At 48.5% G+C, this 14,257-nt stretch overlaps 1 protein-coding gene across 1 annotated transcript in view; it reads right to left on the bottom strand.

The window, feature by feature from the left end:
* DROSHA (drosha ribonuclease III) overlaps window positions 1–14,257 on the bottom strand; it is a 168,217-nt gene that overhangs the window by 25,881 nt on the left and 128,079 nt on the right. Inside the window, exon 26 of the mRNA XM_060244291.1 lies at window positions 13,114–13,219. Coding sequence (XP_060100274.1) covers window positions 13,114–13,219 — 106 coding nt within the window. The remainder of the gene's footprint in view (window positions 1–13,113; window positions 13,220–14,257) is intronic.

Genomic DNA, 14,257 nt, shown 5'->3' with positions numbered 1-14,257 from the left:
TATTTTGGATAAACATATGGAGCAGAGGTCCATCATTGGCTATTAGCCGCAGGGTACTGAGGGAACACTCCGTCTGGGGCAGTGAAGCTCTGTATTCTTGGTGCTTGGGGAGGGGGCAACAGTGGGAGGGCTTCTAGCACCACAGATGGACCTCCTGATGGAGTCTGGGTTTTTTGGCCACTGTGTGACACAGAGTGTTGGACTGGATGGGCCATTGGCCTGATCCAACATGGCTTCTCTTAGGTTCTTATGTGACACAGAGTGTTGGACTGAATGGGCCATTGGCCTGATCCAACATGGCTTCTCTTAGGTTCTTATGTGACTCAGAGTGTTGGACTGGATGGGCCATTGGCCTGATCCAACATCGCTTCTCTTATGTTCTTATGTGACTCAGAGTGTTGGACTGGATGGGCATTGGCCTGATCCAACATGGCTTCTCTTATGTTCTTATGTGACTCAGAGTGTTGGACTGGATGGGCCATTGGCCTGATCCAACATGGCTTCTCTTAGGTTCTTATGTGACACAGAGTGTTGGACTGGATGGGCCATTGGCCTGATCCAACATGGCTTCTCTTATGTTCTTATGTGACTCAGAGTGTTGGACTGGATGGGCCATTGGCCTGAGCCAACATGGCTTCTCTTATGCTCTTATGTGACTCAGAGTGTTGGACTGGATGGGCCATTGGCCTTATCCAACATGGCTTCTCTTAGGTTCTTATGTGACACAGAGTGTTGGACTGGATGGGCCACTGGCCTGATCCAACATGGCTTCTCTTATATTCTTATGTTTGTTTGTTTCTTGACACCGCACCACAACACTCTGCCTATTTGTGTAGCACAGTGGGAGGGAGAGCTGAAGCTTGCTTTCCTGGAAAAGGGAGATTCTGGGAGGAGGGACAGTGTCTTGACCATTGTCAAAAATGTCTCCAATTAGCATAAACAAGAATTTCCTACATGTAAAATGCCATTAACCAGGCAGTGCCAAGGGGGGGGGGGGTGTTGCCTGTGTACAACAGAGACCACCCAGAGTTGTGGATGATTTCCAACTCTGAAATAAAACAAACCAAAAAAATTGGCAGCAATTCATTGTGGAAGGTGGGCTTCCAATGCAAAAAAAAGCCCAAAGTGGAAGCATCAGGGCTGGCTCGCCCACTAGGCAAACGAGGCGGGCCAAGAGGCAGGGGGGCACTGAATTGGGCTCCGGTGCCCAAGGCAACTGGCTAGTTTGCCTCCCACTCCCTCCCCGCCACTGCCAGACTCCTCTGGCCCGCCGCCGCACTCCACTCGCCCCCCTGCCACCACCGCGCTCCGCTCGCTCGCTGCGACTACAGCCCTACTAGCTTCTAGCAGCCCGTGTCTGTGCATTTGGTTATGATGGGCGAGCGGAGCGTGGCAGTGGGCCGGAGGAGACTGGCAGGGGGGTGAAGAGCGCGACGGCGGACTAGAGGAGGCTGGCGGCAGCCATGGCAGCAGGAGGGCGGAGCGTGCCCAGGGAGGCACCCTGGGGGCGCCTGCCTAGGGCGCTATTTGCCCATGAGCCAGTGCTGGGAAGCATCAGTCGATGGAATGGATGTTTCCCATCGTCTAAGCATAGCCCCCAACTTCATATTCTAGTGATGAACGGCAGGGGACGAAGCATTCATACGCTGAAATGGAGCCCAAAATTAGGAAGAAACCACAAGGGACCCACAAGGACTCGAAGGGGGGTATCTAATTTCCTCTCTCCCACTATTTTATCTTTCCTTCTCTGAAAGCCCTCATAGCTTCTTCCCATTTCCTGCCTCCTTCTCAACCTCTAGGCAACTTACATTTATTTGCCCTCTTTCAAGCTTTCCCTCCTTCCCTACCCCTGGCAGCCCCTGCCTGAGAAAACTATGGCCCAGTCCCATGGTGGAGAATTTGCAAGGACCTGTCTGAGGGCACCTCATTTCCCCTGATATTACCAACCTCACACTACTTTCTCTTTCCCTTCTCCTGGCAATCCCCAAATCCTCACCTTTCCCTGCTTCCTTCTCTCAATTCTAGCCACCAACCAACCTATATTTTATCTGCTCCCCCCAAAAATCTTCAGTCATATATCATTTCATTTATAACTCACTTTATCTCCCCAATGGGGATCTAAAGTGACTTACAATATTCTCCTTTCTCCATTTTGTCCTCGCAAAAACCTGTAGGTTAGGCTGAGAGTGTGTGACTGGGCCAAAGTTACCTACCTAAGGGCACCCGGCTAGCTTCAACGAGGGCCAGGGCCAGGCCCCTACCTGGTGGAATGAGCTCCTACTGGAGATCCGGGCCCTGCGGGACTTATCAAGGTTTTGCAGGGCCTGTAAAATGGAGCTCTTCCACCAGGCTTTTAATTAATCCAGCAGATATCCTTTGAAAGTTATCACTTCCCCCAGCATTTCACCATTATAGTGTTATGTTATGCTGTTAGCCATCAGCCGCATGCTGATTATCGCCTACATCTGTTAGTTTGTTTACTGTCCTGCTCCTGTTTCGTAATGTCTGTTTTTATGATATTATTTCAACTCTGTTGTTTTATTGTTATAAGCTGCCCTGAGCCCGCTTGCGGGATGTAAATCTCAAAATTAAATTAATTTCCACGGCAGAGTGTGGATTCAAACCTGAGTTTCCCAGATCCTAGTTGTAAACCCTGACCAACACAGCACATTGACTTTCATAGGATGGCTGCTACTGAACAGTAGGAAGCAGATGGGTCTGAAAATGTCATGCAAGTTTTGTGCTAGCAGTAGCCCAATGGCTGCTAGTGGGCCTGGCTGTGATGAGTCCACTTTCAAAGGCCAAAACAGCCCCGGAAAGGGCCCCGCCCCTTCCCCCTACCTTTTACTGACAGAAACCAAAGCTTGAAGGCTGGCAATAATGTTGCCTAGCAATGGCCACTCATGGAATCTATTTCTTAAAGCTACAGGTGCTCCTATCATGGGGGTATGGTGTTAATCCCAAATAATTTATTTTATTAGTTTTTTTTTTAAAAAAAAAACCTGGGCCATATTTCAGAATTGTAGTAGAACAATCTGTCTTATTTTATCCTGGCTTCAGTTTCTGGATTTAAGCATCCACAGATTTGTCCAGGTAGCAAATTAGATATGCTGATTCATAAACCAGGCTTGGGGGAGGGAGTTTTCCACTAAAGAAAAGGAGCCCCCAGTGGGAAGAAATTAATTTGGAGGGTGGGGGGAGCTTCCCATCAAAGAAGCAGAGCCTCAAAATGAGGGGGGAAAAAATCATACTGTAAGGCAGGGGTGTCGAACTCATTTGTTATGAGGGCTGGATTTGACATAAATGAGACCTCGTTGGGCTGGGCCATGTCAGGCCAAGCCACGTACGTATTTAACATTAGGTAGGAGAGATATAAACTTTATAAAGGACACGGACCTTTAACACAATTAAAGATTTTTCTTTAACAAAACTTAAAATATGGTTAAAGCATTAGTATTCGGTCTTGAAGGTGCTTTCTTTGTATTTCTCTCATGGGATCCAGGGAAGTGGGCAAAGGAAACTGTGGTTCTTTCCTTTCTTCCCCAGGGGACTGGGGGAGAGGAGCCTCAGCCAGTAGAAGGGAGACTTGGCTCAGTAGCTCTGCTGTGCAATTGAGAGAGCATGGAAAAACAAGCTGCCTTTCTCCCCAAGAGAGGAGCCTCAGCCAATGGAGAAAATAGAGGCTTTGCTCTGTAGCTCCTGTGCGATTGAGCAAGCCTGGCAAAGCAAGCTGTGATGCAGAAGGAAGCAAGAGAGAGGGAGAGGGAAGCAGACGACAGCCAGTTGCTTGCGGGCCTGATAGGAGCCCTCCAGGGACCTGGTTCGGCCCCTGGGCCCGCATGTTTGACACTCCTGCAGTAAGACGATGCACAGTGTACACGTGTGTGCGTGGGAGGGCTGTGATATAATAAAATGGAGTCCCACATAAGGAAGAAATTAATAAAGCGGGGGGGGGGGGGGAGAGAATCTTTCACTGCATAAATCGTGAACCCCCCTAATGGGAAGGAATTCACTGGAAGGGAAACTTTCCACCACAAAAATGGAGTCCCAAAATGGGAAGAAAACCCTTAGCGTGAAACCAGCCCTAAGGAAAAATACAACTCTCATGGCTCCTTTGCTAAATCACCTATGCATGATATATGTGCACATACATGCATGCTGTTGTTCCGATGAATGGCCGGCCATTCACGCAGTCTGTTCCTCAATCAACCTGGGGAATGCCATTTGCATTAATTTATGTGTTTGAGGGAAACCCTCTGTGTCTGCCACAGAGAACCTGTACATTGGATTCTTGGGCATCCTCTAAGGGGAATACTCTGTTAAGAGAAGCCATATTGGATCAGGCCAGTGGCTCATCCAGTCCAACACTCTGTCACACAGTGGCCAAAAAAACCAGGTGCCATCAGGAGGTCCATCCGTGGGGCCAGGACACTAGAAGCCCTCCCTCTGTTGTCCCCCCCCCACAAGCACCAAGAATACAGAGCATCACTGCCCCAGACAGATAGTTCCATCTATACCTTGTGGCTAATAGCCACTGGTGGACCTCTGATCCATATGCTTATCCAATCCCCTTTCGAAGCTGGCTATGCTTGTAGCCGCCACCACTTCCTGCGGCAGTGAATTCCGTGTGTTAATCCCCTTTGGTGAAGAAATACTTCCTTTTATTTGTTCTAACCCAACCACTCAGCATTTCATTGTGCCGCAAGTTCTTGTATTGTAAGAAAGGGAGAAAAGTACGTCTTTCTGTGCCTTCTCTATCCCACACATAATCTTGTCAACCTCTATCATGTCACCCCTCAGTCGACGTTTCTCCAAGCTAAAGAGCCCCAAGCGTTTCAACCTTTCTGCATAGGAAAGTGTTCCAGCCCTTTAATCGTTCCAGTTGCTCCATTCTGGACTATTTTCCAATGCTATGATATCTTTTTTGAGGTGCGGTGACCAGAGCGGTACACAGTACTCCAAATGAGGCCGCACCATCGATTTATACAGGGGCATTATGGTACTGGCTGATTTGTTTTCCGTTCCCTTCCTAAAAATCCCAAGCAGAGTGTTCATGCAGAACACCGAGCAGAATGTTTGAACCTCACCGTCTTGCCACCTTGGAACACACCTTGTGGGTGTGTACGGCAGGTGAAGCTTGGGATGGCGGACAAGTTGTCGTTCAGCAAAAAAAAAAAGAAAGAAAGAAAAAAGCCAAAGGTAGTCCCCCTGTCGTTTCCAACTCTGGGGTGATGTTGCTTCACAACGTTTTCACAGCAGACTTTTAATGGGGTGGTTTGCCATTGCCTTCCCCAGTCCTCTACACTTCCCCACCGCCAGCAAGCTGGGGACTCCTTTTACCGACCTCGGAAGGATGGAAGGCTGAGTCAACCTCGAGCCAGCTATCTGAACCCAGCTTCCGCCGGGATCGAACTCGGGTCGTGAGCAGAGCTTAGGACTAAAGTGTTGAAGCTTGATCACTCTGCGCCACGGGGCTCTCATTCAGCAACACTTGTCCATTATTACAGACCTTCTCACTCCAGAACTCCCGGAGCAAACTTAGAAAGGAAAACGGAGCACACAAGGTATTTTTCAAGGACACTGAAAATAGGCAGAGTGGTGATTCAGAAGCCAGGAACGCCGTTGCCAGAGTGCTAACAGATATCATTAGTCAAGGCAGGAGGGAACCACGCTGTGCTTTTCTTAATAAGGGTGTCACAAGCAGCAGCAGGAATCAATGCTTGACTGTTTCTGCCCTCAAGTTACCACCAGCTCTTGCCAGGATCAGCTGGCAATGAAATTCTCCACAGGACGTGGGTGATGCACGTGGCCAAAACGCTCTGTGCCTGATGCGCATAGAGGCTTCTTGCCCTGACTTGCAGAGTGCTGGGTTGGCCCACAGAGATTTGGGGGAAGAGTCTCCATTCAGAGAGCCAGTCTGGTGTGGTGGTTAAGTGCGCGGACTCTTATCTGGGAGAACCGGGTTTGATTCCCCGCTCCTCCACTTGCAGCTGCTGGAATGGCCTTGGGTCAGCCGTAGCTCTCAGAGTTGTCCTTGAAAGGGCAGCTGCTGGGAGAGCTCTCTCAGCCCCACCCACCTCACAGGGTGTCTGTTGTGGGGGGAGAAGATAAAGGAGACTGTAACCTGCTCTGAGACTCTGATTCAGAGTCAGAGTTTTATTGCGTTTGCAATAAAAAAGGCCAACGCCATGCTGGGAATTATTAGGAAGGGAATTGAAAACAAATCAGCCAGTATCATAATGCCCCTGTATAAATCGATGGTGCGGTCTCATTTGGAATACTGTGTGCAGTTCTGGTCGCCGCACCTCAAAAAGGATATTATAGCATTGGAGAAAGTCCAGAAAAGGGCAACTAGAATGATTAAAGGGCTGGAGCACTTTCCCTATGAAGAAAGGTTGAAACGCTTGGGACTCTTTAGCTTGGAAAAACGTCGACTGCGGGGTGACATGATAGAGGTTTACAAGATAATGCATGGGATGGAGAAAGTAGAGAAAGAAGTACTTTTCTCCCTTTCTCACAATACAAGAACTCATGGGCATTCGATGAAATTGCTGAGCAGACAGGTTAAAACGGATAAAAGGAAGTACTTCTTCACCCAAAGGGTGATTAACATGTGGAATTCACTGCCACAGGAGGTGGTGGCGGCCACAAGCATAGCCACCTTCAAGAGGGGTTTAGATAAAAATATGGAACAGAGGTTCATCAGTGGCTATTAGCCACAGTGTGTGTCTATATATAAAAATTTTTTGCCACTGCGTGACACAGAGTGTTGGACTGGATGGGCCGTTGGCCTGATCCAACATGGCTTCTCTTATGTTCTAATGTTCTTAAGGGCGGGGTATAAATCTGCGATCTTCTCCTCCTCCTCCTCTCTGCCAAACATGATGGTGGCTTTTGGTGGAGGGCCATGCGAAGGGCCAGACTTTTCTTTAGTCTTGTGACCTTTTTCAGCCTGTGGGCACCTCTGGGATTCTGACACAGCATGGTGGGCGCAGCTACAAAATGGCTGCCACGGGAGGCAGAGCCAGCCACAAAATGGCTGCCGCCCCAGCTTACCTTCAGTCACCCAGGGGAGATCCTTGTGCTGCGGTGGCAACCAGGGTTCCCTCTACGCTGGCTAGTGTGAGCTAGCTCACCGTTTTTTAGCCTCCGGCTCACAAACTTTTTGTCTTAGCTCAGAGCAAACTAATCTATGCAGTAGGTCACAACTTTAATGGCAGTAGCTCACGAAGCAGAATTTTTGCTCACAAGACTCCACAGTATTGGTGACAACTGTTGCCCAAGCAGCGTTCTCAAAGATCTGCACAGCCATTCAAATCAGGAGCCTTGCTGGACAAACGTCCCAACTGGTTGAATCTAATTTCTAAAAAATACAATTTCTGGGGGCCAGAAAAGGTGCCAGCAAGCAGGGCTTTTCTTTTTTTTTTTGTAAAAAAAGCCCAGCAGGAACTCATTTGCATATTAGGCCAAAGACCCCTGGCTTCACCATTGTTTCACACAGGGCTTTTTTGTGGGAAAAGCCCAGCAGAAACTCATGTTAGGCCACACCCCTAACATCACCATTGTTTCAGTCAGGGCTTTTTGTAGAAAAATCCCAGCAGGAACTCATCTGCATATTAGGCCACACCTGCTGATGTTACCATTGTTTCACACGGGCCTTGGTTTGTAGAAAAAGCCCGGCAGGAATTCATTTCTATATTAGGCCACATCCCCTGATGGCACCACTGTTTCACACAGGGCTTTGCAGAAAAAGCCCAGAAGGAACTCATCTGCATTAGGCCACACCCCCTGATAGGCTTCCCAACCCCCCTGCCCTGGCGGGGGACCCCCGAAATTGCGTCCTCCTCCCCCGCTCTCAAAAAAATCTGGGGGCGGGGGTGGGGAGAGAACATACCTTTAAGCACCATGCTGTAAAGCTTCTGATCCATTTTAAAATGTGTTCCTTTAAGACTGCACAGGAAACAGGAAACAGGAAGGGCTTCATGGGAAAGTAACAGTTTCCATGGAGAACGGCCCCTCCCTTTCTTTTCCTGTGGAGCCTTGCTTTCATTTTCCCAGCAAGCACATTCTGCTGGAAGAAGACCAAGTACGGTAAGTGTTTGTGTGTGTGTGTGAGAGAGGGAGGGGGCAGGGAGGGGGGATTCCCTGGTAAGGAGCCCCCCCCCTTTAGAAAGCGTGGGGGGGGGGAGGGAAATGTCTACTAGGCACTCTATTATTCCCTATGGAGAACAATTCCCATAGGGAATAATAGGGAATTGATCCGTGGGTATTGGGGGCTCTGGGGGGGCTATTTTTTAAGGTAAAGGCACCAGATTTTTAGTATAGCATCTAGTGCCTCTCCCCAAAATACCCCCCAAGGTTCAAAACGATTGGACCAGAGGGTCCAATTCTATGAGCCCCAAAAGATGGTGCCCCTATCCTTAATTATTTCGTATGGAAGAAAGGCATTTAAAAAGGTGTGCTGTCCCTTTATATGTGATGGCCAGAACTCCCTTGGAGTTCAATTAAGCTTGTCACATCCTTGTTCCTGGCTCCCCCCCACAAAGTCTTTTGGCTCCGCCCCCAAAGTCCCCAGATTTTTCTTTAATTGGACTTGGCAACCCTACCCCCTGATGTCACCATTGTTTCACACAGGGTTTTGTTGGTTGGAAAAGCCCAGCAGGAACTCATTTGCATATTAGGCCCCACCCCCTGAAGCCAAGCCAACTGAAACTCCGTTCCTGTGCATGCCTGCTGAAAAAAAAAGCATTGTCAGGAAGCATCATGGTTCCCACAGGCGCCATGTTGAGGACCCCTACCATATGGTCTCCAGGGACCACGGCAGTTTTGCTAGCCATGTACAGTCACATTTAGGGAGCAAACTTAACTGGGAAGAGGTAGGAGGAAGATGAAAGTGGAGGAAAGCATCAGGAAGGGGGACAAGTAAGGGAGACAGGCGGGCCGAGGATGACCCTTCACAGCTCCTAGTGAGGGATCAATACAGAGATGAGGATAAGAGTGACCACACTCTTCTCTCTGTTTTAAGCCCCCCAGGGAGCAGAGCTTTGAAAGGGTTCCTAGAAAGAGTCAGCAGAGCAGTACATGGACATTCCCTTTTGCAAAGCAAGGTGAAGGGTAGGAATCACACCCGGTTTCATCTCTCTTAGATAACTAGGTTATACTGAAGGGCTTCTTTCTTTTGTAGCAGGAACTCCTTTGCACATTAGGCCACACCTCCCTAATGTAGCCAATCCTCCTGGAGCTTACAATACTAACAGCCCAGTGAGCTCCAGGAGGGTTGGCTACATCAGGGCTGTGTGGCCTAATATGCAAAGGAGCCCCTGCTAGAATTCTATCCCTGGGCCCTGTACTAAGAGCCCTGTAAGCTCCAGGAGGGTTGGCTACATCAGGGCTGCGTGGCCTAATATGCAAAGGAGTTCTGGCTACAAAAAGAGCCCTGGTATACTGTATTTCTATATAACACGGGAAACGACTTAATTTCAGAGAAAAACTGATACTTTTAACAAGGGAAACGCCATAAGATACTGCCCTCTCTAATTTTCAAAATCATGGTGTTATGCTGTAGGAATTATTACTCTCATTCTGGATCTGTGTCTCTTATTACAACTTTGGCCAATTTAATTCAAATAAACTTGATGACCTTTAATCCACTCTCCGATACAGGGCAAAAATGAGCTGATCCCCAGCGTGTTCATTGTTAAGAAGACAGCAGTGTTAATTTATATTTAAAAAAAAAAAAAAAACAACCGCCCAGCCATCTGTGGCAACTGAGAATTAAGAACTGTGAGAAGTTTTAAGACGGGGTTGACAGGAAGAGGGGAGCCAAGTGCTTTAATTAACAGCGGCAACTTTCCAAAAGAATAAGCACGTAACTTATTGTCGGGACAAATTTTGTCGTGAATCAGTGGCTCAGAAAGCCGAACTGAGAGATGGGCTGAAATTTGCATAGGACGCGACGGCTGGATGAATGAATAGCCAAGAAGGTGAAATTTCTGCAAAAAAAAAAGATGGAAAGATAACAGGCGGGGGGGGGCTCTCAGAGCGCCGCAGCTGTCGCGAACGGCCAAGGTAAAGCACGCCCAGGCGACATCAAAAGCAACTTTTTATGGGCATTTCTGTTCAGTTAGATAAAAAGAGAGCAGAAGGGGGGGGGGCAGGGCTGGCGATAAGAAATTTAACATGGATTATTAATTTGCTGACGAAAGGAACGGGGACGTTAATCAAAGCTTTGCTAAGCGGAGGAGCTCGAGATAAAAAGCGGAAGACAAAGATGCAGTCAGATAAAATGCGGTTTTTACAACAGGAGAAAACTCTGATTCTTAGGATATTGGCTCAAAAAATACATAGGGGTTTGCATATTTTTTTTTTTTTTAAATCCCCTGGAATACACTTTCCCCCCATCTGTCACACACAAGGGCAGGATAGAGATATTAGATTTTCACAGACAATTCTCCTTCTGGATAAAGGTCAAGGTAGTCCCCTGTGCAAGCACCAGTCGTTTTTGACTCTGGGGTGATGTTGCTGTCACAACCTTTTCATGGCAGACTTTTTATGGGGTGGTTTGCCCTTGCCTTCCCCGGTCATCTACACTTTCCCCCCCAGCCAGCTGGGTACTCATTTGACCGACCTCAGAAGGATGGAAGGCTGAGTCAACCTGGAGCCGGCTACCTGAAAACCCAGCTTCCGCTGGGATCGAACTCAGGTCATGAGCAGAGGGCTCCTTCTTGAAACAAGTACTTAAAAGGTTCCACAGTTGCACTTGGTGAGGAAACTGGTGAAAGCGGAGGCAACTGCCGTTACAATCGAGATACGTAAGAGTTGGTTTTCCCTGTCCTTGCCACACGCACTCCCTGGGCAGATGCCCCTCATATCTTGCCCGCCTCCCACTTTCTTCTGCTCATAAGCCCGCCCACCGTCAATGCTCAACCGCCTGCACCAGCAGGACACACTTTCTCCAGTAGCATTGGCCAGTGCACACTGCTGGGGTCACTGCTGTCTTGGCCGCCACTAGCATCTGTGCACCATGTGCTTTCCCCCAATGATGCTCAGGAATGAGGAGCATGGCGGAGAGGAGCCTCAGCAGTGGTGGGCCCCATCAGGAGCCCGGTGGTTGCCCCAACTTAGGGGATGCTGACGCCGGACCAGCTCCCCTGCCTGAACCCAGACTCGGGCTATGCAGATAGGAGAAGGTTGGAGCGTAAACAGTTCCATGAAGTTCTATGGCACGGGCGTCAAACATGCGGCCCAGGTGCCGAATCAGGCCCTTGGGAGGGCTCTTATCAGGCCCCCCGAGCAACTGGCTGTCATCTGCTTCCTTCTCCCTCTCTCTTGCTTCCTTCTGCGTAACGGCTTGCTTTGCCAGGCTTGCTCAACGGCACAGCAGAGTTACTGAGCCAAGCCTCTCTTCCTTCTATTGGCTGAGGCTCCTCCCCCTCCTGGTCCCTTGGGGAAGGAAGGAAAGAGTCACAGATTCCTTTTCCTAGTTCTCTGGGAGAGATACAAGAAAAGGACCCTTAAGACCAACGGGTGCCAATGTTTTAAGTATGTTTTAAGTTCATTAAAAAAAAAAGTATTGTGTTTGTCTGTGTCCTTTATAAAGTTTATATCTCTGCTACCTGGCATTACATTATATGACATGCCCGGCCCAGCCCAACAAGGTCTCATTTGTGACAGATATGGTCCTCGTAACTAATGACATCGACACCCCTTTTAAATCTATGGGGTCGTGTAAATGGGTTGCCAACCTAGCCCCCCCCCCCCCAACACAGATTCTCACACAAAGCTTTTAAAGGCAGATATAGAAAAAAAAAAGAAGAGTGTCTAAGCAGTGAGAAAAGTGAAACAAACCGTACTGAACTTAATGGCATTCGCTGCTTCTTCACCACTCCCTCTTGGCAGAGCAAACCAGACAGCCCCTTTAGAAACCCAGAATACCTCACTTTAACTCTTCACTAAACTAGAAATCATAGGAAGTGTCATCCCGTTGCATCAGACCTCCTGGTACAGTTTCAAGCCAAGCCAAGGGTTACAGTGAGCAATTCTGAATTCCTAGAGAGGTTTCCAGCTATCACAGAAGCCCTGAGTTTTCAGCTGTGAACCTGGGCAAGGGGGGTGACCAAAGTTGCTTAACATATGAGCCACAAAGAATAAATGCCAGGTGTTTGAGAGCCACTAGACATGAACGTCAGGAGAAGGAAGGAAGGTAGGAAAATAGAGGGGGAAGGAAGAAGGAGAGAAAGGTGGAAAGAAAGCAACTTTAAATGCACTCTCCAAGCAGTTGTCTGGCTTTGCCTGGAGAAGTGATTTAAAGACACAAATGCCTTCTCCAAGCCAGCCAACAGGGCAGTGGGGACTTCAGGAGCCACACAATAAGTGTGAAAGAGCCACATGTGGCTCCCAAGCTGCAGTTTGGCCACCCCAGGCCTACACCAACACTAATTCGGCCCACCGTTCCTTTGCCCTTAAATCACAGCAAAACGAGGCTGGTTAATCACCTGTCTACTTGGGCTCTCAGAGCAACCTGGGCCCTGGGAATTTTATACTTCTATCCCACCTGACCACAACACCGGTCTACGGTGAGCAATTCTGCCTTCTGGACTAACACACACACACAACCCACGCACAGGGTGCTGGTAAACGGTCCTGGGGAGGGACGGTGGCTCAGTGGTAGAGCATCGCAGAAGGTCCCAGGTTCAATCCCTGGCATCTCCAAAAAAGGGTCCAGGCAAATAGGTGTGAAAAACCTCAGCTTGAGACCCTGGAGAGCCACTGCCAGTCTGAGAAGACAATACTGACCTTGATGGACCAAGGGTCTGATTCAGTATAAGGCAGCTTCATATGTTCAATATGTTCAAAAAGTATTATCATCAAAAAAGCCCTAATTAGTTACTAGTTATTGCAGCTGAAGAGGTGATATCCCGTACAGATTACATGAACTAAAAATGTCAGTGCTCACAGGACAATTCTCATCTTCCAATTAACTGAGCATTATTAGAAGCAAAAGGCCACTGAGGTTGCTGATATTAATTAAAACCCAGCATTAATTTGCTCCTCGCTTCCAGAGTGTCCTTCTTCCTCCCCACTGCTGGAGAGGGCGACGGGTGCGAATCTCACCGTTAGATGGCCTTCGTGATGATCAGGGAAATGGATGAATAAGTATTCTGTAGCCACCAACTGCATGATGGAATCACCCAGGAATTCCATTCTCTGGTTATGGCCTCTGAAACAGGAAACAAGAAGATGCAGCAAGGAAGAAAAAGGGGAACAGGAGGAAGCTTACACTGTTACGCATGCTTAAGAAGAAGAAGATAATGTTATTGGGTTTATATCCCACCCTATATTCTGAATCTCAGAATCACAATCTCCTTTATCTTCTTTCCCCACAACAGACACTATGTGAGGTGGGTGGGGCTGAGAGGGCTCTCACAGCAGCTGCCCTTTCAAGGACAACCTCTGCCAGAGCTATGGCTGACCCAAGGCCATTCCAGCAGGTGCAAGCGGAAGAGTGGGGAATCAAACCCGGTTCTCCCAGATAAGAGTCCGCACACTAAACCACTACACCAAACTGGCTCTCAAGTTTGGTCATCTCTTGCCTTGAAAAGTCCATCAGGGGTCACTATAAGTCAGCTGCAACTTGTCAGCCCTGTACACACACACACTGCACAAACTAACTGCACAAAAAAGAAAATGGGGTATCTGAATGTCTATTTCTTCTATTTTTGCAAGAAGAAGAGGAGATTGGATTTACACCCCTGCTCTTCACTACCTGAAGGAGTCTCAGAGCGGCTTACAATCTCCTTTCCCTTCCTCTCCTCACAACAGACACCCTTGTGAGGTAGGTGGAGCTGAGAGAGCTCTGACAGAAACTGCTCCTGAGGGGAACAGCTCTGCGAGAACTTGTGGCTGACTCAAGGTCATATCAGCAGGTGCCTGTGGAGGATGGGGAATCAAACCCGGTTTGCCCAGATAAGAGTCCACGCGCTTCACCGCCACACCAAACTGGTGAAAGGAAATAACGTGAGAGAATCATGCAAGACTTGGCAATTCAAATCTAGTTTTTATTTTGTCCCCTCCTTTTTTTAAAATTAAGATTTTTTCTGAAAATCTGGGTGCTCCTTCCAGAGTTGTCTAAATATGTCTCTTCCAGTATCTGAGCCCGTTGCTGGATTTCTGGGGCTCTGTACGGGACTCAGGGGTGCCAGGTGCTCACCAGTGGAGGGGGAGAGAGTTGCCAGATCCAGGTTGGGAAACTCCTAGA

The sequence above is a fragment of the Heteronotia binoei genome, chromosome 7 (genome assembly GCF_032191835.1).
Source record: "Heteronotia binoei isolate CCM8104 ecotype False Entrance Well chromosome 7, APGP_CSIRO_Hbin_v1, whole genome shotgun sequence".
Classification (NCBI taxonomy): Eukaryota; Metazoa; Chordata; class Lepidosauria; order Squamata; family Gekkonidae; genus Heteronotia; species Heteronotia binoei.
Note: the sequence above shows the minus strand (reverse complement) of the source record. Positions and strands in the feature narration are given on the sequence as shown.